General features: G+C 44.6%; 1 protein-coding gene across 6 annotated transcripts in view; it reads right to left on the bottom strand.

The window, feature by feature from the left end:
* NDRG4 (NDRG family member 4) overlaps positions 1-27651 on the bottom strand; it is an 898768-nt gene that overhangs the window by 105541 nt on the left and 765576 nt on the right. For all 6 annotated transcript variants that reach the window (XM_078670548.1, XM_078670547.1, XM_078670545.1 and 3 more), the window contains 4 exons: positions 10442-10562; positions 7101-7163; positions 5253-5313; positions 3134-3220 (listed from right to left, as the gene is read on the bottom strand). In XM_078670548.1, coding sequence (XP_078526674.1) covers positions 3134-3220; positions 5253-5313; positions 7101-7163; positions 10442-10562 — 332 coding nt within the window. The remainder of the gene's footprint in view (positions 1-3133; positions 3221-5252; positions 5314-7100; positions 7164-10441; positions 10563-27651) is intronic.

The following is a 27651-nucleotide window of genomic DNA, read 5'->3' as shown; positions in this document are numbered from 1 at the left end:
CTCTTCAGATGCGCGACAGTCATTCTGGAATAGTGGCCACACCTCCCACTTAAAAATATGAGCCCTCCAATGGGTGACTCGAATGAGTCTGCGTTGGTTTGTGGGTCTTGTAGTGTATGCCTCATTTATGTGCCGCTGTCCGAGACGGGACTGTTCGGATTTCGGAGAAGGCGTAAGGCTGTGTGGATGACTGCAGGACAATTTATTACGATCGGCCTACTGTTAACCAGTGCCCACATATAAGTCCTAGTGGTTGACATATATGTACAGCCAGAGAACATCAGAAACCAACACAGATTTTTTTGACTATTGAAAAACTCTTCCTCATCATGTGGCAGAGCTGATATACAATCATGTGAAGTCCGTTTTATCCACATCATTTGATTTCATTTCCTGATATAAAAAGAAACTCAGTCCTGGCCGTACTCTAATTTTTACAAAGACACTGACATTGGGAAAGGCAGAATTTCGACTTTGAAGTTTCCATTTGGAAGCACTGTTTTCCATTTTTTATAAGCCCTGAAGAAGTCCCATTGGGACGAAACGCGGCGGCTGTTTGGTGCTAACGTTGGAAAATAAAGAATTTTGAAAAATAAGAAAAACATCACCTTTCCGTGACTTATTAACAATATTGTTATTTGAAGAACTTTGTGGTGCACCTTTGTGGTTGTTTTTCTCTATCCACTGCAGTAACCTTCATGAGGTAAAAGCCGGAACGGCGGGCGGATCCAGTTTACAGCATGCCTGTTGCTTCACGCCTGACACGTTTCATGCTCATTGCACTCTTCAGATGCGCGACAGTCATTCTGGCATAGTGGCCACACCTCCCACTTAAAAATATGAGCCCTCCAATGGGTGACTCGAATGAGTCCGCGTTGGTTTGTGGGTCTTGTAGTGTATGCCTCATTTATGTGCCGCTGTCCGAGACGTTACAGGCCCACCAATCGGCCTCCACTCGCACATCCAGCTTTTCAACCCTCCATGGATGCCTCCACATTGAGACTCCGTGATTCTGAGCTCCGTAGCCCCAAATTTCCGGGTGGTGCGTCTCCCGTGGCTTGGAGGCCGCGTATAAATTCAACGCTCCAAGGTTCCCACCTGTTGGAGATGCACACTCTCACATACACTGCAGTAACCTTCATGAGGTAAAAGCCGGAACGGCGGGCGGATCCAGTTTACATTCATTCTAATTGCAACCCACTACTACTACGAATTGCTAATGAAACTCAAAGGAATTTCATACATTAGTCGTGGCTGGGTAATCGCTATTCCTATTTTTTGTGCATCTGGCCCCTAGTTCTGTAGACGAGATCTGACCCTCCTACATAAATACATGCCCCTCATATAATACAATGGTCCGTTAGCCACTGACACCTCAGTTTGGAGCAGGCACACAGAAGAATGTCCTAGTGAGCATGTGATATTCCCAACACTGAAGAAGAGATTATTTTTAGATTTGTTGCAGGTACAAAACAAGGTGTAACTCTGCGATGTACATAGGTACTGAAAGCCCGGAAAGTTTATTTGAATGTCATTGTTCATCATTATGTATTTTATCAGAAAAAAGGTATACCTGTGAGGAGGTATGTCATACAACAGAATTCCTAAGTGACAGAGTACCTTAATTGATTTTAAAGTCAATTGAGCCACGCATTAATTTACTTTCATCTCTAGCGATCAAGAAAGTTATATATAAAGTTAAAATAAATAAAATAATGTAAAATAAACAGGCTTACGTATGTTAAAAAAAAATGATGAGAAGATCCATATGCATATGTGATCTGCCTGGCCAGGAACAGCTGCTTCTGCCTGACAATCTGTCACATCACAGAACACCCCGAAAAGTATTCTTGCTTAAAAGTGAAGTGCAAGTACATCAGAGCTTGGGTATGAGGAACATGAATCAGTAACTCGGTCAAAGTAAATTACAGACATATACCCAAAGCGAGTACAGGTCCACTCAAAACTACTCTTAATGCTGCAGCAAGACTGGTACCAGGAACTAGACGCTTTGACTACATCACCCCATTGCTTATGTATCTAGACTGGCTTCCCTTCGAGGCAAGAACGCAATTGAAAATTGCCTGCCTCACACAAAGCACTACATTTTAACGAACCAAGTTACCTGGCAGAAAAATGTTTAATGTCCGGTGGCAGCCTCTACCTAAGAAGTGCTAACTCTCTCAAGCTGGAACCTCTTAGATTCGGAAAACAAAAAACATACACACGCTCCCTCTCTGGGGCTGCGCCAAGGATCTGGAACTCCTTACCACCCATGATGCGTTCAAACCCATTGACCCACTTTTTCAAAAAAGAGGTGAAAAAGATTCTAAGGAATAGATTACTTGCATTGACTCTCGGAGAGCACCACCCAGGGCGAAAAGGACGTCACAATGGCAGCAATCTCGAGTTTGGTCAGAAGATCGTCGTTTACAGAAGAACCAGCGGAAACATTGATATCCTGGGTACCTGGATCTGAATAGTTCAGAGCAGCAGCAAATACCCACCATGAAGATGCAAGATCAATGTGGACTAATAGAATATTAATGGCATGACAGTCGTTTAATGTGATATCTGTTGCAACTTTCTATTGTGGCTGTTTACTTTGATGTACCTTTGTATACCTATCATTTTGTTCATTCAACCCTATGTACATCGCTCTGAGACTCTTGGGTCATGTGCGCGCTTTATAAAACACTCTAAATAAAATATACATGTCAGACTAACCACCAACAGACAGAAAACACACATCATTTAATAAGCCTTTTACTCAGAATCCTACTGCTTTTTGGAGTACAGGTATTAGACAGCAGGGCAAACAATTGTGTAGACACTTTATAAACGTATGTGAAATATAACAGATCTTTCAGCCATGTACACACAGATTACAAAGCACAGGCCTTAGATGAAACAGCTGAATAGTTGGTATTACAGGGTGCTGGAATCCTTTCTTATTTGGATGAGGCGCAGAAATCTTAAACAGCAAATAAATTCCTCAGGTAACACAGATAGTACAGTCTTAGGAAGCAGAGACTTCATTTGAGCTACACAGATGGCAAAGGCTCAACCCCTGGAGAGTAGACATAGTGCATAGGTTACACGGCTCTTACAGTTCAGGGCAAAGGTCACTCACTTTTGAAGCAGCCCAGTCAATCCAGCCCTTGCCATTAGGATCAATGTTGATCAGGACGAGTCCCTCCACCAGGTCTGGGAAGATCAGCTGTAAGAAAGAACAGCAGGAAGAGGGAAAGTTAAAACCGGATGTGGCATCAGAGCTCTTCAGAAACTCATCACATGGCACGCCTGGGTGAGAGGGCGGGTCAATGCTGGCCTCGGAGAGGGATTGCAATGATGTACGCCAAAGGAGCCACATGTAACCAAAATAGCATTCTGCGCTTACGAAATAGCGATTTTTACAGAATCGCTATTTGGTAATCACAAAATATTATGTATGTAAGAAGTCGCCAAAGAGTGTGCGATACCTTAATTATTCCTAATAGCGATTGGGCAAATAGCGCAATTGCTATTAGGTAATATTATTCCATTCGTTCCTATAGGACCAAAGGCCCATAGGTGTGAAAAGTTTTGCATTCGCTAATTTGTGATTTTCTAATTGGTAATTGCAAATTAGCGAATGCAAAGCCAAGGGTGCCCGGGAGCCTAAAGCCCCCCTGAAGTACCCCCAAAAAATGTATGTGCACACGTAAAGAGCACACATGTCCTAGGGGCACGTGTGCGCTGTGTGGCACTTTGAAAAATGCAGTTTTCTACATTTTTCAAAGTTTGCACGTGGTTCATCAACTTGAAGTCGATGGTAAATGCATTTTCCTAACTGCAGTTTGCATTTGGAAAATGCTTCATACATGTGCTTAAAGAATCGCAAATTGCAATTTGCTATTTGCATTTGTAATTTTGGGTAAAGGTAAAAAATTGTGATGACCCAAATTTGCAACTGCAAAGCCTTTCATACATCATGAAAGGCTATTTTGCATTCATAATGGTCCGAATATTGCGATTCACACCGTTTGCGAATGCAAAATTGTTTCATACATGTGACCCCAAGTGCTGTAGAGGACATGGATCAGTATGACACCATCCAGGTGAGGATAGATGCTTGTGAAGCAAGCCACTGGAGGCATACCAGCGAGGTACAGGGTAGTGTAACCGCAGATTGATGCGAGCCACTGAACAGGGAACAGCATGATGTGAAGAAAAGCGATCAGCTTGGGTAAAAAGGAATTCAAGGAGTGCATCTCAAGTAAAAGAGACCAGTGAGCTGCAGGTCAGCAGAGACTAACAGGGATGATGCGGGCCAAAGGAAGGGGACCATAGTGGTTTGGAGGGAACCAGTATGGGGCAGACAAAGGGAGGTGGCCAGTGTGTTGCAAGCCAGAGTGGCGGGACGAAGGAAGAGTGTTTGCCAGGTGAGAACACTTAGTGTAGGTGAGAGTGAAAAGTAGTCAAATAGAGGGAGAAGCGCAGGGAAATCAGGGTGATGAAGGAGGGACAAGGTAAGAGAATGTGAGGCAACAACGACCAGCACGGTGAAGGTCAAAGGGACCTTCACAGTGAAGGCTAATGGAAAGGATCTTGCAAGGTGTGATTCGAGAGAGAGAAACCAATGTGACTCAGACCCTGATAGACAAAAGGAAGCAGTGTGGGGAAGGCTGTTAATTGGTGCATATCAGGGAGAAGATTTTGGGAGGTGCAGGGTAGGGGAGAAGGGAACTGAAAAAGCATAGGTTAGGAAAGGGGGCCTAGTAATGTGATGGTGACAGTGTGAGCCCAGTATGGTGCAAACCAAGTGAAACTAATTAGCAAACTTTAGAAGATGGCGTGGACCAGCATCAGGCAGGTTCCGCGGCTGTGACAAATATGGTAGAGGCCGTAGGAGGGTGTTTAAGGAGGTACTTTTCAATGGAAAATAATCTGTGAGATTCAGCATACTGAACATTGACCGGTACTAGGGAAGCTGGGAATGGCATTAGTGTAGTGAAGACCAGGAGAGAATAACAAGTACTGCTCATGATAAAGGCGAGGAGCCAATGCGACACGAATCAGACTGAAATACTGGATGTTTCCTTTAAAGGGCAAGGAGGGAGACCGAGCATGCCTAGGCAGGCTCTCAATAGGACTAGCGATAGCGTCAGTGTTTCGCTCTGGCTCCAAGGTCTGAAAGTCAATTGACAAAAGGGACAGATCTCCATTCTCTCGTCATGGAACCCACCCAGAAGGGAGGAAGGATTACTTACAGCAAACTTGGCGAGGACATATGCCCCGGCTCCGACACCAATGCCAATCACGTATTTGAACCTGCAAGAGTTTAAGAAGTATTAGGGCAGTTAGTCAATGAGCAGTCAATTACAGACAGAAGAATGGGGACAACAAAACCAAATTCTTATGTCTAACTATTATGAAGAGAAGGCCCATCTAGGGACGATAAACATCTTTATGTAACCCACCACAAAATAATGGTCCGCTCTGCCCACTATCGAATCTCCAACTGTCACCCTTCATCCAGAACCCACCAATAGCAAATATTCCGTTAGAGCTCCACAACATTCCACATTCCGAGTAAAAAACTACACACATTGTAAAGTAAAAGGAGTTCCCGAGTTTAAAAGAAAATAAGAAGAGAAATAAGATCTAATACTAACTCGCTTGTCTGATGGCCAGCAGATCTCTAGGTCCTTTTCTTCAGTTTATTGATGCGCCCAAATAAAGATTCCCCAAGCAGCAATGAGGAGACTGTCAGCCCCTTCCTCACTGCAGAGAGCCCAAGGTACACACCAGACACTTAGGGAAACTGATCTACATCGCCCACCAGAGTCCTAAGGATGATGGTACTACATGAATAGGTGAGTGCAGACTGCTGACTGGCATGCATGGAGCAGGCTGACCCTCCACAGTACAAGGCCCTGCCTACACATCTGACATTTTAGCCACTAGACTGAACCACCTTTTCACTACTTGTTAGATACACGCAGCATTGCCTCAAGTGTCATGAGGAGGAGAGCCTCCTCCTTTAATAATGGAAGAGTAAAAGGATAATAATGGACCAGTGCATAAAAGGATGACCTGTTCCCTCAGATGCTGCTTGCCCTGCCATACTGATCTAGGAAGCAAAGGGAAACATCCATTACAACGCAGTCATTACAACTACCATCTTTTACAACGCAGCTGCTACAACACAGCTGCCTTTACATTGCATGCCATTACAATGCATGCCATTACAACGCATGTCACTACAACGCATGCCATTACAACGCATACCATTACAAAGCATGCCATTACAATGCATTATAAGGTAAGTAATAGAGATTCTTTTAGTATTAGGGTGAGTATGGGCTTGGGGGTATTGGAATATTAACTTTTACCCCTACACTATCCAACACTTAGTAATTTGTACCCTTACACTATCCAACACTTACCCTACTGTTGCACTCACTGGAGTGGGAATAGTAATTGTTTACCCCTACACTATCCAACACTTACCCTACAAGTATTATTCGATGTAATGCTATGTGGTTTAATGGTATGCGTTGCAATGGAATGCGCAGTAATGGTACTTTTAAAAAATGCGTTCTAATGCCATGCATTGTAAAATCATGCGATAAAATGGAAGTTGCGATGTTGAGACTGCGTTGTAAATGCATGCATTGTAATTGCATGCATTGTAACGTCATATATTCGGAAGCAAAGTCTTATCCCACATGAATACATGCACGCATTTATGTATGTATGTATGTATGTATGTAAGCATGTGGTGTCTCTCCAAAAAGAGGTGTGGTATGAAGCAGCAGGACGCTCTGCGGGGCACACTCTGACACAGGTAGTTCACAGTGACTGGGAACGTCTCACTTGTATTTGAACGTTTTCATAATGCAAAGGATGTCCTCATCTAGAACATACGAACAAGGTAACCATCTTACTCCAAGTCATTAAGGGAACTTTCTGTCTACAAATCATTGCTTTCAATTGTGCTACTCTATCACACGCACGTCCAGGACTCGAAACAGAGTCCGTAATGACCTGGAAGAAGGTGGTCACTTTACATACGGAAGATCACCCCTCCCACTCCCTTCTTTCGTGCTACTCACCCAAAGTGCTGGATTACGCTGGGCAACATAGCGGCCAGCTGCTCCATGGTGGGATACTGGTACCTTGTGGGAAGAGAGAAAACACAGAGGTTAGATTTACTTGAAATAGCGAAAACACCAGGGCAAAGTAGTCAGGGTACTATAGGTATCAAAAAAGGAAATCTTAATGTAACTAAATATACATGCAATAGCCGGTCTGTAAGTTGTTCATTTTTCTATGCTTGCAATGGAGTGAGATAAAAATTATTTTTGAATGCTGCTTTTTGTATTTGTTGGCCTCTGGGTTTTTAAGTTCAGATGGGGGGCTGTATTTTGAGGATACATAATTACAGTAGTCATTTATTGGATGTATGACATTACAACGCATGCTTTTACATCGCATGCCTTTACAACGCTGTTTTTACAACGCATGCCTTTACAACGCATAGTGCTTTGGGGCGCTGGATAGTGAATAGTTTAATTTACTATTCCAACTCCAGTCCCCGTGGATAGTAGGGAAGGTGTTGGGTAGTAAATTAAACCTACTCCCTATCCTAGAGCGCCCCCAGCGCAATGCGTTGTAATGGTTTGCGTTGTAAAAGTTGCGTCGTAATGGCACTGCATGGTAAAAGTTTCTTTGTAAAGGATCTTTCCCTCATTTATTTACTGTCAATTGTTAAATACTGTGCAACTTTCAGTGTGAGGGGGGAAGGGGAAACCATGGCCTTCTATTGGTGCACTTGAACTGGTGAGGAGAATTTGGCGAGTCCTGGAGGGTGGACTCCATCAGTGGGGTCAGGGGATACCTTGCCTTCCTGTGATGGTAGTTCAAGTGCACTTCTTGAAGGTGCTCGCCCTTTAGTGCAAGCAATGGTCCAAACAAGTCCAGAGACCCTCCCCCATGCACCAAATGTTCAGTTCAATTATCTCTAAACCCGGCCACCCCTCTGCTGACTGTCAGCCTAGCGTTGCGACTGATGACACCTCTCTGGGGTGCTCTCATGGATTTCCTGCCTAGGTCATGCCCTCACAAGCCAACAGGAAGAATAGAGAGGGAGCAGCAGTTGGAGCTGAATATTGAGAAAGCAGGAACAGCCCAAGCCCAGAGGGTTGGCCCCACTTGCTGGTTTCATTTACCTGCATAGTTTATAAGTCACTGATATGTACTGCAAGGTCAGGCACTCTGCATCAAGAAACACACCTACATCTACCTCACATGGTACATACACGCATTCCATCTAGGACAATGAGCACTAACACAGGAGGAAGAGACACAAGGGCAGCCAAACTCATACATTGGACCAGGGATTGTGCAGGCCTATAGGGCAATCCAGAAGATCTGATAGCGCAGTGTGTGGGCTGAATTTTGGGCTGTATGTGGGCCTGAGTTATGGTGGAATGGGCTGGTTTTTACTGTTGATTTCCCTGATATTAAACAAACATTGCCTGCAGGAAGCTCACATCCATGCAGTCTTCTATACCTTTCAAAACATGTATACAGATTGTCTTTGCAAGTTCAAAACTGCCCCAATATGCAAACAATGGCCAATAGTTTAGCTCTCTAATTCACTAATGGAGGTCACTTATATTTTGGTGCCCAGGACTATTTTCTGTCCCAGTCCGACCCGGACTGAAACAGAAACATGCTGCCTGAAGGACATGGTAACATACTGGGACAAGGAACATCCTCCCGACAGGCGGACACCATGACGGGTAAAGCGTTCATTAAACATAGGCCTCCACCAAGTCTTCCAACTGGATGATAATAATGTGGCATGGGAGGGATCGGCATCCTGAGCATGCTTGGAAATGTGCGTGAAATGCCTCCAACAGATCTCGGTCAGGAGCCCCCACTCTGTGTGTAATCAATGAAGGGGGGTACAGTGGCACAGCAATCAACACTAGCACCCAGGCCATTACTATTTAGATCACTTCTATCCAAATCATCCCAGTGAGTGAACTCTCATCCAGACCATTCCTGGTCAGACCTGTCCCCAGTCAAGTTCCTTTCCAAGCCATTCTCAAATCGGCCCATTGTCTTCCAGAACCACTTCTCACTTCTCACTTGTCCGTCTCTGAGGCGGACCACCGGCTCTTTATGTGACCACCTAAGCGCCCAACACTTTCCAAATTAACTAAATGTGATCCCTCACATCTTTCATGCGATCTCGTTTCTATTCACCACGGTACTACGTAACAACAGACTGGCATCGCGTCGCTCTCAACAGGAAACAGACTAGCATCTGCCATTGCCATTTTCTCTTCATGTCCCCATAAGGACCTCACTTGCCAAATCACTCCTCAATTTGTTCACTGTTAAAAGTGTTGTTAATACCTCTCATTCTGAGCTTCCCAACTCGAAATGAAGATTAACATACAGATTCAGCATTTACTATGGCAAGATCTGCGTTTGTTGCCTTTTTACCAGGCCCTTCCCCATTAAATGGTGACAAGATTAACCTTGCAGAATCTGTCAGGGGAATATTTTAGGGTGGGAGGTGATGGTCATCAATGTTAAATTTGTAATTCCAAATCAGGAGCTAACACAGTTTGCACAGGATTTCGGAATTTACTTTTGAGGTCAGAATCATGGCCGTTTTGTTATGTGTTGGTCAGATCAAACCAAAGTATGTCATCTCCTTGGGATTACGCCACTATCACACCAGAGCCATGCGTCGATGCACAACATGACACTTAAATCCATGCAGTAACGCGGATTCCAAAAAAGGCCAGAACAAATGCGACCACATCAGCTCATGAGTGTTAACAAACACTTAGCAGCAACATACTTTAACATGGAGATGTAAGAAATGAATAAACATTAAGATAAACATTTCCAAAGAGCTGTAGCTTCAATTTATGCTGCCATGAAAGGTTTCTGATGCACCTACACAAGGGTGGCACTAGTATGGGTACACAATGCACCCCTTTGGTCAACCCTTTGTCTTCAGCCAGTCCCTAGCTACGTTCCCCTCTATATGGCACAGACCTACGCCCGATACCTTCTAGTGAGTATCCTGTGAAAAAGTTTCAACTGTTCTATGGATTCACAGTAGATGACATACATCAATAATTCTTTAGCAAATCCCCAAACACAAATTCCCCACAAAAATCTAATGTTGGAAATTAGATCTATTTGTTAAATAATTATTGACTTTCTATTACTATTCATGATAAACAGGTTTCTTTCTTAGGTTTTCTGGTGGCATTCCCACTGCACTGCCAAGCATGCACCATGCCAATATGACTCCCTCCCCAGGAACACAGGTAATCACAGCTTGCTAGAGGGGTTTACTCACTTCCACACTTGTTCTTGCATTCCCCAGCCTCAAACCACACAGATGGATTGTTGTAGTACCTACCCCTGCGGGAACTGTGATGCTCCAGCTTGCTGCCCAGGCGCATCCACATGGCAGACCACAAAGTGCTTGCTGATCTCTTGCATATCTTCTAAGTTGAAGAAGGTGTTGAAACACAACTTATCTGAAAGGATGAGGTCACAGTTGAAATGCACAGGTAACACAAACCTTTCAGAGACAGACAATCTTAGTCAATCCATTTGACTCTCTGAGCAAGTCAAAGGGGGATCTAGGTTAGCGCTTAGAATCGCTGTCAACCATTATGTGTGAGTAACCTAATCAGGTGTTAGCATAGTGAGGGACGTGCCGAAGCATGACTAGTAAGGCGTGGTGGATGGTGGTGTATGCTTGATCATTATATAAAAGAGAACATTCAGTTTCTGTGTTTTGCTTACAGCAGGATTACTATATGTAAGAGATCGAATTCATTTTCAACTGCTTGCTAACAAAAGAAACACTTCAGTGGCTGTCTCAAAGGCCCTCACAAATCCTTGGGCTGCCAAGGGGCACAATGAAGAAGTTGTCTTGTGAAAGCAGGCCTAGAAGTACCTTCCCTGTGAAGAAGCATATCCTAAGGGCCGCCGGAAGCAAGACGTGAGTGTTCGGAAAGTCTGGCAAGGTGACATTTAGGGTGCTTCCCTCTGTGGTGGTTTATGTTATACATGTGGCAGTAAGCCAGAAAATGCCCTTTTACTTGTGTTCGAGTCCGCTAAACTCTCTGACATTTGGTTTTCCAAGTCAGAAGATTTCGATATAGTTAGATGATCTAGTGAGAGCCCTACCAAACATGGACACATGAGCCAAAACTGAAGAAACAATCATACCTCTAAAAGTGTGGACTAAGGGCCATATGTAGCAAGCCGTTTTTGAATCGCAAAGGCCGAAATTCGCAGAATTTCGGCCTTTGCGACTCGCAAACGGCCGTTTTGCATGTTTTGGGATGTATGAAACATTCCCAAAATAAGGAATTGCAAAGTTGTGCGATTCCTTATTTTGCCATAGCATTTAGGGAATCGCAATTTTGCGATTCCTTAAATGCTATGTATGTAGCATTTTTGGCTAGCGAAATATGGTTAAGAATTTGCAAATTACCACCAACTTTTACTTGATGGTAACTTGCGATTCTTCAAAAAATGCATATTTTGGCATTTTTTAAGGTGGCATGTGATGCACACACATGCCCATAGGGCATGTATGTGCGCCATATGCACACACATGTACATTTCAGGGATGCAGCAGGGTGTCTTTGAGACACCCCTGCACCCTTGAAATAATTCTCTAATTGCGATTAGCAAATTGCGAATTCGCAATTTGAGAATTATTTTGCAATCATTCCTATGGGCCTCCTGGCCCATAGGAATGCATTGGAAATTATTCCTTAATTGCGAATTCGCAAAATGCGAATTCGCAAATAAGGAATATTAAGGAATCGCTAAAAAATAGCGATTTTTTTCATACATACCATTTTGCAATTCCTAAATAGCGATTCCATAAAATTCGCTATTTAGGAAATGCAAAATAGTTTGTTGATACATATGGCCCTGAGACACGCCGGCACATCTAGGGAAATAGCTTCTTGATAATGGATAAAAGTCACCATTTAACAGCACTAGAGCCTAGGCAAATGTAACATGCAACTGTTTAACCATCTTTGAATGTATAAGTGTGTGACAGAAATTTTACAAAAAAGGCACAAGGATGTGAAATACACATTAAGTAGTTTTACAATCAAATGAAAACTGGTTTGAACAACAATCACTGGCACTTTGTGTTTGGATATCAACAAGCAAAAAAGTTAATTTGTTTACCAAAAGAATTATTTTGCTCCAAATCCTAAATTTGCATTTTCTCCCGGCTCACGACATATCCCAAGTGAGGCACTGGATGTGCATGCCAAGAGTTTAAATTGTGGGAGCACATTGCATGGGCACTGGAGGGTCTGCTCCTTTTGACTGTCGGCCAGCTCCCATGCTCCCATGCCTTAGGACTTTTCTTTCCCTTCTGAAGAGAGGGGATTTTGGGTGGGTTCATTTGGAGGAAAGGGCGACCAGTACACGACCAACCAAGTGCAGTAACTTTTAGTTTATGGAAAATCAATTTCTATGGTGTTGACAGAATAGGTGAGTTTGGCCCTGCAGAGATCTACAAGAAGAGAAACGTCTTACCCTGCAGCAGTTTACAAGAGACCAGCCAGGCCGCAGTGGCCCAGAAGAACAGAAAATGTGCTACATTAGGCGAACATGGCCTTGCTGCAAACCAAGTGCCTGCAGTAGCCACAAAATAAAACATCACCAACCCTAGCAGCACCCCAAAACGAAACAAGGGCAAGTACAGCCCTCAAAGGATGAGAGGAATATAATATAAAGTTGCCTAGCAACGTCAATGCCACAAGCAGCTGGAAATAAAGAACCAAGAAAACAGCAGTATAAAAAAATGACCATTAAAATGAAGAAGTAATGCAACACAAAATAATAAAATGTATGGCTAATATGACCACAAAAACCGTGCCACTATTATTGATGGAGGAAAGGCAACAAGGCGGCAGAGCCAGTGCCTAGCAGCAAAACAACATTCACTGACAACTGTACCATGCTGGTCAATTGCAGAAAGAGTGACGTCACGCAGGAACAGACTGAGGATTATTTACCTTAAAACAGACTGGTACAATGCAAGACGCTGGAAACAAAAACTAAAATAGCACAGGAATTAGCTAGCACTGGGGTGCAAAGAACCACCTGCAAATTTTGCGATTTCTTAAATGCAATGTATGAAGCTAAAAAAAATGCAAAATGTCCTTAAGGAATCGCAAATTACCACCAACTTCTAGTTGGTGGTAAGTTGCGAATTCCTTGAAAAATGCTAATTTTTGCATTTTTCAAAGTGCCATGTGACACACATACATGCCCTTAGGGCATGTATGTGCGCCACATGTGCACCCATGCATATTTCAGGGGTGCAACAGGGTGTCTTTTGGACACCCCTGCATCCTTGACATTATTCTCGATTTGCGATTAGCAAATTGCGAATCGCAAATTGAGAATAACTTCCCATTCATTCCTATGGGCCTCCTGGCCCATAGAAATGAATGGGAAAGTATTCCTTAATTGCGATTTGCAATTTGCTAATCGCAATTAAGGAATTTTAAGAAATCGCAGAAAAAAATTCGATTTTGTACATACATACCTATTTGCGATTCTCAAATAGCGATTTCTTAAAAATTGCTATTTGAGAATCGCAAATCAGGTTGATGATACATATGGCCCAAAGTCATAAATCAATTGTACATTGAATTGTGAGAAAAACATTTGTGCATGACATACAAATTTACAAAATCATAATGACATTAGTGGTCGATGTGTGGTAGCGTGTGTATTAAACCAGATGGTCCTCTGATAATGACAAGACTACTGGAGTTATGGCAGGAATTTGCTCATAAGAAAGGTTTTGGCTGCGTTTTTAAAAGCCGCGATGGACAAGATTTTTCTAATGTTAGGGGGGAGAGGGTTCCAAATTCTTGGTGCTGCGCCAGAGAAGTCTCGATCATAAGTTCTTTTCTTTCGGACGAGGGCCGGTTTCAGTAATAGATCTCCATGACTCCGGGAAACCCGGCACCCTCCTGATAGAGTGATTTTCTGAGCTAGCTACATGGGTGTATTGTAATGTATCGCTTTGTGAGTGACACATGCCATTTTTAGCTGCATTTTTGCTTCGTATGGCAGACAATTGAGCGTTTCAGATGAGGGGTGATGTGGTCGAATTTTTGGGATCCATTTATAAGTATTGTAGCCGCATTGAGATAGGCTTTTAGAGGAGCTGTTGAAATCTTAGGAAGACTGGCTACTGTTGTGCAACCGTACTCGATCCTTGATATGACTAGTGCCTGGACTGCAGTTTTAAGGTCTATGTTATTAATGAAAGGTTTCAGTTTTCTGAGGTAGCTTAAGAGAAAGCAGGTGTTTTTTTGCCATTGTGTTGATATGTGCAAGCATGTTCAGGTTTTGTCTCGCATAATGCCCAAGGATTTGGTTGAATCTACAATCCTCGGGATACAGTTTAACGCCGTGATTAATTTTGTCCACTCCGCGATATTCATGGTGCTTTTCTGGGGGGAAATCAAGCGGAATTCAGTTTTATGTGGACCAAAACATATGTTAACTTCTCATCATGTCATGGTATTAATGCACCTCCTGCAGGCTAAAAGTAGACTGACTTTACTGAGAGGCACATCAAGTTTCTCATTAATCAAGCCATGCACAAAGTCATACTTTTCAACAAGTTCATTGAAGCAACGTGACCAGGTGACTGAAGGTAACTGGGACCTGAAGTGGTCAAAGTGAGCTTTCTTGAGAAAGAACATGCTGATTGGTAAAGCCATAGTTTCCCTGTAGCAGTTAACACTGTGACCATTCCCACAAACATAGTTCAAAGAGAGGCTCTTTTTTAAAGGAATCTACATAGTCATCCCAAAAGCATTAAACAAACAGATGGTGAAGCTGGTGCAGAGGGCCTCTTAAAGAAGTGGTGAAAATAAAGGTGCAAGGCCAGGGAAATTATTGGATCCTTGGAATCAATACCATGGTCAACTAACTGGTTGCAAGGTGATCCATCTGCCAAGCCGCAGGTTGTGCTGACACACCACTTATGCACATCAGTAAGAGAGTCTGGGCATGGCAGAGTATGTGTGCAGACACCCGCTCCAATCCCAATGGGGAGTCTGGTGGTTGTTGCAGATGAATTCCCAAGACCTCAAAAGGTGTAAATTGAAACATCCACTGACGCTTTGAAAGTTTTGAAAAGTTAATTGATAATCATGGTATTCATGAAGAGATACAGCCAAAAGATAATTTTATATCTATAAGACACTTTGGGCCACATGCATCAAACTATGTATTTACGAGTCCTAAATTGCGTTTTTTAAGAAATTGCTATTTAGGAATCGCAAATGCTTATGCATATAGGAATCGCAAAAAAATAGCGATTCCTACACATTCCTTATTTTTGACTCGCAAATTGTGATTCCGTAAATACAATTGCAATTTAAGTAATCACAATTTTAGCGATTACTTAAAAAGCGATTATTGCATTTGGGATGATGCATCCCAAATGCAAAAATTGCGGTGTGCCCTTTGTGACCACAATTTACAATGATGCAAGTGGCCTTTAATCCTATAAACACTGCTTCCTGCCTTGTGACATCGTGTTCTCTCATACCATTGGTAAAATGTATTGCGATTACACATTATTATGGTTTCTTGTATTGTACAGTACACTTACAGTGTGATGTTTACTCATGTTGTTAGGCACTAGGGCCCGATGTAGGTAATTCAGATTTATCGAATCTTAAATACTGAATCATACCGATTCGGTATTTAAGAGTCGGTAAATCTGAAGCAGGCAGATGTAGGTAAAAAATTACTGAATCTGTACGAGTCGGTATTTACCGAATCGCTATTTCCCATTGATTCCTATGGGCCTTGAAGTCCATAGGAATCAATGGGAAATACCGAATCGGTATTTACCGATTCGGTAAATACAGAATCCTGCAAGGGTGCAGGGGGTGTCACTTTGACACCCTCTAGCACGACAAGTACAGGCATGTGTGCCATGTGGCACACATACATGCCCTGAGGGCATGTCTGTGTGTCACATGGCACAGGTGTCCATGCACAGATGTGCATGCACACCTGTATTCGGTATTTTACCACCCAATAGGATTGGGTGGTAAAATACCGAATTCTGAAGGCATGTAGCACTGTAAACAGTGCTACCTTCAATCTGGTATTTTACAGAATCGGTAAATTTACCGAGTCGGTAAATTTACCGATTGTGTAAAATATTGGCCCCTAGATCTCAATCACCAAATACCGGTCGGTAACGCACGAATTCGGCCGTTACCGACCGGTATTTGGTGACCTACATCGGGCACTATGTCACTATTGTGTAACACTCATGACACAGGTATTTGTCTTCGCGTCAAAAAAATGCCGGTATGTATTTCCCGTCGCATTTCCCTTCAAGTAAATTCAATAAATCGGACTAATAAACTGAACTTATTTTCTTTTTTTGACCGGTTTTGACCTTGAGATAAGCGTGTTCTCTCCCCTCAGCAGATCGTTTTCAGACCCCGTACAAAGGTCATCTGTACTGCTGCCTGACTGGACCTTCTGTAAGGATATTTAAACCGTTCGGTTGTGTTTGTAGGCATTAGTTTTATGCTAAAAAAGAAAATGTTTTTAATAAACCTTTATGTTTAACAGAAAATGTTCATGCCTTTTTATTAAGATTTATAGTTTTTAATTTTCCCTGTAAGGCTTCTTGCCTTATTATCGTGATACTTAGTTTTATAAATGTAAATTACATATAAATAAAAACATTTAAACATAAAAACATTTAAGCATTTTTACCACTTTCAGGCTCCTGTGATTTTTCCTGAATCCATCCTTTATTTATTTTTTAGACTTTTTGTAAATAACGATGATCCACCCACTTGGTGGCCTCAGAGCGCTCAAAGAGTAGGAGCAAAATGTGCCAGATTTAGTCATGGTCCCTGGCAGGCCTTCTCTTACAGTGCCCTATAACAGTTCCACTGCAGAATGATTTAGAAGCCTTGGGCGTGTAGAGTTCCAGAGGCTGGGTGTTAAGGGCAGTGGCTCTTAACTGTCTGGTAAGCAGGATAAGATAAGGCTGTGATTTACAGCTCCTGAACAATAAGATTATATGACAGCCATATTTTAAAAGTGGGTCTTCAGGGATAGCCCTCAAGAACTTAGGACGATGGATAACAAGTTCCAGAGGTAGGAGCCGCGGTACAGAAGGGAACAGCCACCCTATTTTGTGTATCTGAATTACTGAGGTGACAATAGGCTTCTGTTAACTGACGGGAGATTCCGAGTTGCTTGATAAGGAACCAAGAGCTTAGCCATGTAGTTGGGAGTTCAGTGATGTAATGCCTTGTCTACAGGATAGAGTGTATTAAACATGTATTTTCATTCACAGGGAGCCAGTGAATGGCTGTTAATGGAAGGTGTGCTTTGGAAGGCATACATAAAAGTTCTAAAAGAAATACATTTGGCATAATCCAGAATGGCTGTGGCGATACTGCCTCAGGCGCCTCAGTGTGGCAGGATGATGATCTTCTAGGTGTGAAGGTGCTCCGGAACACTGATGTTCAGGTCAAGGTTGAGAATCTGGTCCAGTATGCTACTTATGCTGCCATGTGGTCTATGCATGGTGTTTTAGTAACCGCAGTGTCTCGTGATAGACGTGTTGCCTATTTTCCCAATGCCATTTTGCGGATATTCCCAAGAGCTTAGTGGACACCTCCGGGAACTAAATCAGGGTTGTTGACTATGATAACCTAAGAAAAAACAATGTCACATGAATCTCAGCTTTTTAATTCAACACATGGGACGGATAACTTACACTCCGTAGTGCTGAAAAGGGTGCAATGTGTTTATAGGTCAGCAGACGCTTTAGAAAAGAGGAACGTTTCTGAAGTTCACTGGAGACACTCGTCATTGACACTACTGTATCCCCTAGAGCAAATGAAATAATGGCCTCCAGAAAGCAATCAGGTTCCTTTAGATGTCCCAATTTCAGGTGTCTCTGATAATTTTGTATTTATTAACCACATCGCTGCGGCGGCTTTTCCCGCTGTGCGCGGTAATTTTAAAAATACCGCGTTACATGACGAGCTCAGCTCGTCATGAGCGCACGGCAGGTTACGCTCATGACGAGCTGAGCTCGTCATCAGCCTGAAAGGGGTTAAGGACCTCCAAATTTGATCCAAACAATATTAAAACACACAAGGCCCGAGTATAGACACCATCTCCCTCTGTCACAGACTTTGTTGTCCGCTGGATAAGAACAACGTTACACAAATTCAAAAGATTCAGATAGGCCAGATTTAGAGTGCTACAACTTAGTGTGTCATATAATTTCGCTGACACAATGCATACAACATGGTTGTTTTTGTTTCAAAAGGGAAAGAATCTAAATAAGGGATAGAAAAACCCCTTAGAATTTGTCAAGAATAAGTTATTGGGCATGCCAAGACCCCTGATACATATTTTAGAACTTACAGAAGAGACAGTAGCTTAGGGTCAACCGGTGAATCTGCCTTTAGTATAAGACAGGAGCAAAAGAGTGATCTGTTTATTAAGGAATGGAAATGAAGCACACTCAGCGCAATGACACAAGTTATCAGTGATAACAATTTACCCTAAATTCATAGAAATGCAGATAAAAAAAGGTCTCAGACACAAAACGAGATTTATTTGGTTAAGAAAATTCTAGGGATTTATCCTTATGTGCAGACTTTTAGATCCTTAGATAAGGTAAGATCTAAAGACAGGTCTTTAGCCCGCTTTTTAAGAGGTTTGTCGCTTCCAGATTAGAACATTTCTTTGCCTACAATGATGTGACTGCACAGTCACCCTCTTATTCCCACTATCCCAAACATAGTGCACTATGAAAGGAGAGACTTCAGTGAAATAAAGTGATCCTCAGTTATCCAACATTTAAACCCCACACCCACAAATCGCTTGGGTGACAGATTTGCATTCATCCACCACCAGTGACGAAGTGTAAATGTCAAATCCTAATGTTCGAAGTTACATAACAGAGTTTTAATCTTGTCCAGTTCAGTTGTCCTTTCTTAATTTCCTGCTGTTTTCCAAAAAATGAAAGGTCTTTCATATAAGGGGAGGTAACGAGGATTTTATTCAAAGGTGTGATAGAAGTAGGCTTAACTCATACTTTAGAGATTGTCGGCAATCTCTTCCTAGTGAGGAAAGTAGACTTTGGTGTTCATCCAATGATAAACCTAAAATTGCTAAAGAGCTTTGAAAACGCTTCAAATAAGGGCATCCACCATCTGTTCTAAGAGATTCCATTAAGAATCAATATTGGTTGTTTGGACTGGATCTAAATGGTGTTTATCTTATGGGCCCAATTTGAACACCTCATCAGGAACTCCTTCCCGTCAGGGGCGGTCACAAGAAATACCTGTTCAAGGCCTTTCTTTTTGATCTCTATATTGTCACTTAATAGTTTATAAAGCTTCTGAAGCCTGTGGCAGCCCTATTGACGCCCCCCAGAGGGCCATACTGATTGTGTACCTAGACCACAAACTGTTACTATTCGAGACAATATAACCCTATAACCCTGGAGGATCAATTCTAAATAGCAATGGTGATTTTGGAACATACACAACAACTCAGTGTTAGTTCCGCCGACTATAATATTCAGTTTCAGGGATTCATGCAAGACTTATCAAGGCACTATTTCTTCTAAACTCGAAGCTCAAGGTAAGCACAAAATACATTTGTGGAGTATTTAGGTAGAAGAGGTTCTCCTTATGGAGACTAGCTAGAATTGTGAGCCTTTTTTAGCATTCACCCAGGTCATTTTTTCCAGCTCCCTTTCGTTACCTGATTCTTCACTGTCTAAAAACTCTTAAATCTGGGTGAGGTATACCTTGCTCAACATTAATCTCCCTATCTAATGATGTATGGCATGAGTTTTGTTACTGAAGCTTGGATTAAAGCAATTTTCAGCTAGCCACAAGATAACATGTTAAGGCACAAGATAACATGTTAAAGACGGATGCCAGCAAGTTGTTCTGTGGAGCAAGGCATGGATATTTAGTTTTAAAAAGTCTAGTGGATTCTAGAACAGAGTGAACGTCATATTAACTAGTTAATGCTCCTCGCCTGTGCCTTTACCATATTGAGGTTAGTTGAAGAGTTCCAGACCTCGTTCCAGGGGTGGGCAAGATGAGGGGCAGAGGAGGGTCAACTAGGCCAATTACACAAAGGATGGGGTAGTGTGTCTGTGTGTCTCTACTGTCCTCAAGTCTGTCCTACTCCAGCTCTGTAAACTGGGCAGAGTAATAACCCTTCAGCATTTGACTCTCAGTGGTAATGATGGCAAGCATTCACAGACTTCACAGGGAGGTTAGTGTTGGAGTACAACAGGCTCAGGTTACAATAGGTTCAAGAGATCAAAGGACACCCAGGAGCACAATTACATTGTGTCCAGTCCAGTGCTCCTCTTAGCAAAAGGAAAAGTACAGCATTACACAATAAGTCACAATACTACACATTAACACAAAAGTAGTAGCACATAGGTGCAAGGCTAATAGAGCTAGGAAGGCTGCTTCGACCGAACTCTACTCCCCTTTTGTCCCTCTCGTATACTCGTTTTTTAAATGTAGAACTCAGTGTAGTCTTCTGTGGTCATAGTATCTTTTGTGTTATATTAGCATTCAATCTCTCAGGATGGGCTGCAGTAAGCCATGGTTCGGCCTTCCACCTTCAGTCCATGTTCAATGAAGGCATGGCTGATGCGGACGAGCAATGGAGCTGGCCTGCTCGGATTGAGCAGGTACAGTGCACAAGGCAGTGTCCTGGAGGCAGCAGTGGCTCTTCATCCGGGCTTGACAGTGTTGGCAGCAGATGGGTCCTACAGCTGCAGAGGGCCTACTTGCTCTGGACCAGTGAGTAATGGTGATAGTTGCTTGGCATCAGTGTTCCCAGCAAGCCGCGCGCCTGCGCGCCCGCGTACCTATAAGGCACCGAGCGCGCAATGTCTCCTGTGAAGCGCGCACACGTTCTCGCCGCTGCCCACTTTTACAGCGCGAGCGTTGAAAAACGGCAATTTCCCTTTTGCCTGAAGCCTTTGTGAAAGTATTCCTATTAATCACAGTGCCAATTATGCGCTGCAAGTAACAGGAATGCCTTAAAACCCATTAATGCCTTAAAACCCATTTATTCACCAAATCCTTTGAATAACTGCTCCCTTCTCCTTCCTTCCCTTTAACCTCAGTCCCCGTTAGCTATAGCGCCAAGAAACCGCTGGTATACGTTGCGCTTTACAAGAACTTTTAAACTCAAACTTTTAAACTCAAACTCAGGAATACTTTCACAAATTCCCACAATCAGCCTGCAGCCTCTCTATTCATAAAAGAAACTCATCAAGTCCAAAAGCATGACGTGTGCTTTACACGTCATGCTTTCTGACTTGCTTCATTTCTTTTCTAAATAGAACGAGGTTGGGTGCTGATTGTGGGCCATTATGAAACTATTTATGTTGATTGTAGCGCATAACAGTGCTGCAATTAACAGAAATCCTTTCACAAAGGCCCACAATCAGCCCGCAGCCGGGTCCATTAAAAATGCAGCAAGGGAGGAGGAGCCAAGATGGCGATCAGCACGGACGTATAAGCTCCCGGCTCCGTGTACCTTTGAGCCCCGCACGACGATCCTGAGCACGATTTCGGCATTGAATGGCAGCGGGGTGAAGGTGAATGCGCGCAGAGGCTGAATGCGCGGTTCCGGTGTCTCCTCCGGCCTCGCAGACTGACATTTTGGTGGAGTTCACCGATTGCCTTGTACGACCCTGAGCCGAGCCCTAGACGGCTAAACATGGCCGGGCACTGACTCATCGGCGGCGGCCGGCAGGACCTGGGCGGAGTCGGCCCACCGGGAAGCAGCAACTCCGGAGCGGTCCTCTCTGTGGGTGCCCGGCTGTCGCATGGGGCGGCTGGAGTACGTCCTCGGCAGGGTGGCTCGGTGGCACTGATCCCGGCTGCGGAGTTCGATGGGTGAGCCTTTTGGCTTTGTTTACTGCTCTGCCCGGTTATCCTTGCCCGGACCGGTCTTCTCCCAGCCCAGCCTTTGTTCTCCTGTTTAGCTGGTAACGCCCGACGGGTGCCTGTATGAGATGGGGCATTGCACCTTGTCCGCTGAAGTGATGGGTGAGGGCGAGTGTGAGGCGCTGAGTGGCTCTTCGATGTGGGGGCCCCAGCCTGTGCTGTCTGGCCGCGACGTCCTTGCCGCTCTGAATGACTTTCAGTCTGCTTGGAGAGATGGCTACCGGGCGCTTGGTGGAAGGCTTGACGATATTTCGATCACACTGGGGCAACTGTGTTCGGATGCTCCCCAGATTCGCGAGGAATTGCCCCCGCCTATGTTTGAGGAGGATCCTGTGGTTTTGCCTAGGTGCGGAGGGGAATGGACGATCCCGGATAGTGTGGGTGTCTGGGACGGATTGCCTACATGTCTCCATTGTTATGGAGGACGCCTTTCCCAACATTTGACGGTGGCCCCGTCCGCTACAACACCGCTGATGACTCAGACTCTGGTTCAGCTACTGTTGCCTCCTGTGACTACCGCCTCTTCCCTCGCCCCTGTATCTTTGCGGTGGTATGCTTGTTCGGACTTGGAACTGGTAGTAATCGGCTACAATGGAGGAGTCTCGGTCCGTGGCCGGCGGCGTCCATTTTGTGATGGCGAGTTACGCCCTGGCCGGGCGTGGACATTTTGTCTTCCTTTGTCTGCGGAGATGGCATCTCCTTTGAGGGCATGGCACGGGGGACTTACAAAAAAGGGCCAGGGCTAAGTATGCTCCGCTAATGTTTAGTGTCTGTGGGTCTGGAGGGGTAGCGGATTGGCGATTCCCTACGACCTGCTTAATGGCGTACTACGTGATGCTTCGCCCCCATTATTCATGTACTAAGAGACTGTAGTAGTTAATTGTTTCTTTTGGGGTGGCGATTACACTAATGGCAGGGGAGTCCGGGAGCCTGTTGGGTTTGCCCTCCTCCGGTGTTATATTAACTCTTTTTATTTCCTTTTTTTCCCTTTTCTTACTCTAAATTTCGGGTTTTGGTTTATTGGGCGACAGACACACTGCTAGGGGGGGGGTAGGCCGTAGCCTCAGCATGCGTGTAGGGTGGGGGGTTGGGGGGTGGGGCTTTTTGTTTCATTTACGTTTCTATGGGCCTTATTTTTCTCCTCTCTTTCTTGGTTCTTTTTATTTTTTCCTTCTTCTCTTGGGTCAATATGGTGCTAGGTGTAGCGTTGCTACTTGTTTCTGTTGTTAGTCTTATTACTACCATTGGTTAGGATGTTCCACGTCCATGGGGCGGGCGATGACCGATAGATACTGTGAATAAGTGCTCGCATCCTGATACCTATATCTTTTTATGCTGATTTTTCGATTGTCACCCTTCGTTTTGTTGATAATTTGCTGTGATCCTTGCCCGCCATGTGCTTCTGTTGGATTGAAAGCGCCTGATCCTCTTCATCTAAAAACTTTTTAAAATTAACCTAATTTGTCCTGAACCCAGCGGTCCCTTTTCTCATACGTCATGCTTTGGTTGCTGTTTTTCATCTCTGTGACTGCTGGGCTGTTTTACTCCTGTTTTTTCGTGCACTAATCGATTTCGAGGCCGGCCGGAATGGTTGTGGGCCCGTATCTGTATACTTCTGACGCACAATAAAGGTTTAAAAAAAAAAAAAAAAAAATGCAGCAAGTCCAAAATCATGACGTGTAAAGCATACGTCATGCTTTTGGACTTGATGCATGTCTTTTCTCAATAGCGAGAGGCTGCAGGGTGATTGTGGGAATTAGTGAAAGTATTCCTGTTAATTGCAGGGCATAATGGGCACTGTGATTAACAGGAATATGCCATTTACTCCTGGGGGAGAGAGCGCGTTTTACAAAAGACCGCCTGTCTGGCCATCAAAAGGCGGCAATTCCTTTGAGCGACCATCAAGGAGGGGGGCGGGGAGTGACTAATAGTTACCCGAAGCCCCACGGAGAGCATATCAATGCAAGGACAAGACTTTCAGGCAAACAAGAAAAGAGTAAATGTGCTCATCTGACCACTGCAGCGTTAATTCAAAATACGAATTGGCCTGGCAGACAACCGGGCCCGCCTGAGCCATTGAGGAACTCACTAGAATAACTCAAGATAGGGGATTGGAAGACAAACAAAAAATACATCCCTTGACCCCAAACCCCTGGGCACCCTGCCAGATCCCACCAGCCAGCAAAGGATGTGAAAAGAAGGTGCCAGCAGAGTCCTCCTGTGTGAACAAGAAAAGTTTGCATAGTTATCACCCGGGCGTGACCTTACTGAACTATTTTCTTCGAAATTGATAGAAACGTGTTGATAAATAATCATTTAAGGCAGTGTGTTTACTTTTGCACTCCGGGATTTCATTATCCAAGGCACTTTATGATGAATTCCAAACTACAGCCAGATTTGTATGTCACTAAACACATGCGAGCATATTGTCTCTTTCAAGAGTCTGCAGGTTTAGAGTGCTGGGGTAATGAGATGCTGAACGTATATTATAAAAAAATAAAACAACTTGTATTGTAAAACTTGTCACCTGTAATACTGTGTTACAGGTGATGTTTCCATAACAAGCACCACCCCTCTATTTCCCCGTCTGCCTTCTTTCAGTAAAGGAAAGCGAGAGACGCACAACACAGATGGCAGGGCGCACACACACACACACACCAACACACACTCATTAATAAACAAAGGGTGTAATTAAGGTTCAGATGGATTAGTAACATCCAAAGATGTTTTGGAAGTCTTGGGAAGGAAGCAGTGACGACGATCGCCTCACGGGGCAAGGTACAGGCCGAGCAGGGTGCGCTAGATGCAATGAAAGCGCCCCCTGATACTGTTCGAGCACTGCATGCCCCACCCCTGCCTGACCCTAAGATGGTGGCCGCTTTTCACCGAACGGCGGCAAACTTTGTATTCCGCATCTGGTGCTTCAATGCGGCGAGTGGTTTCCACGTTGGGGGGCAAGTCTGAGGCAATCCGTGCCTCTCTCATTCATACACGCCTCACGCTGCAGGTACACCAGGGAGTGGAGGAGTGGAGTGTAGGCTGGGGGCTAAAATCTGAGCACGGACTGTCCGGCCCGCCCTTCACCCTGGACCAGCGAACACACATGGACACTGCACTGCAAACTGGACCCTGCTCAAACCCTCGAGGGGGGGCACATAGGCACCCCTCATCATTACCACCATGGAGTCTACCCAAGGTACAGTCCCGCGCCCGCCGCCACCGAGGAAGCTGCCCGGAAGGGAAGTTAGCTCAGAGCCTTGGGGGCTCCACATCCCGAGTCCCGGTCCCGAGATGGGGGACCGGGTGAAGACTGGCACTGTGAAGGCAGGGCTCTTGTGAGGAGAGAGAGCCCCACAAGCTCCGCCGCTGGTAAGGAGACCGGGGAAGGAGAATCTGGCCCCAGAGCCAGTGAGTGAGGGCGCAAGGTGACGGGGTGGTTCAGGTTATGCGACCGATTCCGAACGCGTCCGCCACAAGAGCGCGCCGCTCCACCGTTGGTTAGCCCCCGCTTAGCCGGGCCCCGAGGAGCCCATTCTTTCATTGTGCATGGGGGCGTAGTTGGTGACAGAGCCGACGGAGGCTCCAACGTGGGGTACAATCTCGTTTCTAGGCCCAAGTGGCTCCAACAATGGCACTATTATCTTATGGCTGACCCAGAGGGGCCATGATTTTCTCCCGCAATTGCCCCAGCCTCGGGCATACTTCATTTTAAAAAGCGCTAGTGCACGCCACGTTCTTGGGGGCATTATTTGTTCTACTGAGCCCAGGTGGCTCCGACGTTTGGCAACATTATTGTCAGAGCCAGATGGCTCCAGCGTTTTAATAACTATTTACTGAGCCCAGAGTGGCTCCAACAAAGGGGGACACATTTGTTCTGAGGGCCAGTGAGAGCCCATGTTGCATTTTCGCTTTCACAGCTGCCCAGCAAGTAGAGGGCAGCGGCACAGTTTAGGTTCTTCTTTATTTCAGGGGACATGTCTTTTTACTCCAGGAGTGAGACGCACTCTTGTGCCCCATCCCTACCTTGGCCTGCACAGCTGCACAGCACTTAGTGCCAGCTGCAACATTTAGGCCCTTCATTGCAGATTCCCAGCTGCCCAGCAAGTAGTGGGCAGCTGCCACGTTTAGGTTTGCGCTAAGTGCGCCCCCCCCCCCCCCATGACCGTCGCTGCATTGGCAGCACGCCCTGACTTTTTGGACAGAGAGCAATTGAGATATAGAGATGGCCAGTTGGTCCAGGGGACTATTAGGTTTGTAGGGCACAGGGCCCTAGTGGTACTTTTTATAGGTGCTAGGAAATGTAATGTTTGTAGTGTGATTTATGCACCTTGATTTATGCTTATTGATGTGCTTTTATGCTTGCTAGGTTTTACCTACTGTCTTATGTTTTCTACTGTGGTCTGGGTTTAATGTATTCCCTACTGCAGGTTATGTTACTAAGTTTAAGTTTATTTCCTATTGCAAGTAATGTTTAGGAGTTGTGTTCTACTAGATTTAGGCTTATGAGGTTGGTGCAGAATAGAGTTCTCGCCTTATGTGCTACTGTGCCTGTTCTTTGATGTAATTATGTACGCGAGGAGCTTGTATGCTCAATGGGGCTGCAGAAAGGGAGGGCTCCCTGATTATTGCAGAATGACTCTGGAGACGCCACGCCAGAACTGCCACTCACCCCCTCTGAAGACATGTGGACACTGGCCCTGTCATCCTGCCGCTTCACGGCATAGATTACACCCCCTATGCTTTGTGAATTTTGGGGACAGACTGAACTTAACACCAAGATCTCACCACCCTGCCTGACCTCAAGTTGCCAGTTTCAGTTAGTCTCTCTATGATTCTCTAACTCTCCCGGACAATAGAACTGGTCAGCCTCCTGAGCTTAACCACATCCCTCACCTGACCTTGATCCTGCACTCCCTCCTGGACATGTTCTCTGACCCTTCCCTCGATCGTAGAGACCCTGCTATTTGTCCGGTGTAGCTACCTGTTAGCTGAAGAGGAGATGGGTTGTGGATTCCCCTCAGCCGTCACCTACCCAACCGGATTTTGGGCAGACTTTCCTTCGTCTCTCTGTCATTTTCCCCTCTTACCCTTTCACCCCTCCCCCTTCCCCCTCTACGCTCCCCGCGTCTCGCCCTCTTCCCCTTTAATGTTTTTATGTTGAGACCTGGCCATTTGACCGATGCCCGGTGGACCTACCTGATAGCTGAGGATGAGATGGGCCGAGGATTCCCCATCGGCCGTCACCTACCCAGCCAGACCTTGGACAAACTTTCCCTTCGTCTCTGTGCTGTATCTATAAACTACCCCTTTTGCCCTCACCCCCTTTCCATTCCTCACCCCATTTTTCTTTTCTTCTATGCTCCTAAAAAGTTTTTTTGTTTTTTTTTTGTTGTTTTTTTTTGTAAACCTTTATTGGTATAGACAGGATATACAAATCTGGGCCTACAACCAAACTGGCCGGCCATAATACGTGAAAGCAGTCAAGAAGTCCAGAATGAAGTTACAGAATCAATCATAGAGGAACGTAAGCAATACAATCTTAAAAAGGGGGGAGGAG

Source organism: Lissotriton helveticus, chromosome 12 (assembly GCF_964261635.1).
Source record: "Lissotriton helveticus chromosome 12, aLisHel1.1, whole genome shotgun sequence".
Lineage (NCBI taxonomy): Eukaryota > Metazoa > Chordata > Amphibia > Caudata > Salamandridae > Lissotriton > Lissotriton helveticus.
The sequence above is the reverse complement of the archived record's forward strand: the minus strand, read 5'-3'. Positions and strand labels throughout refer to the sequence as shown.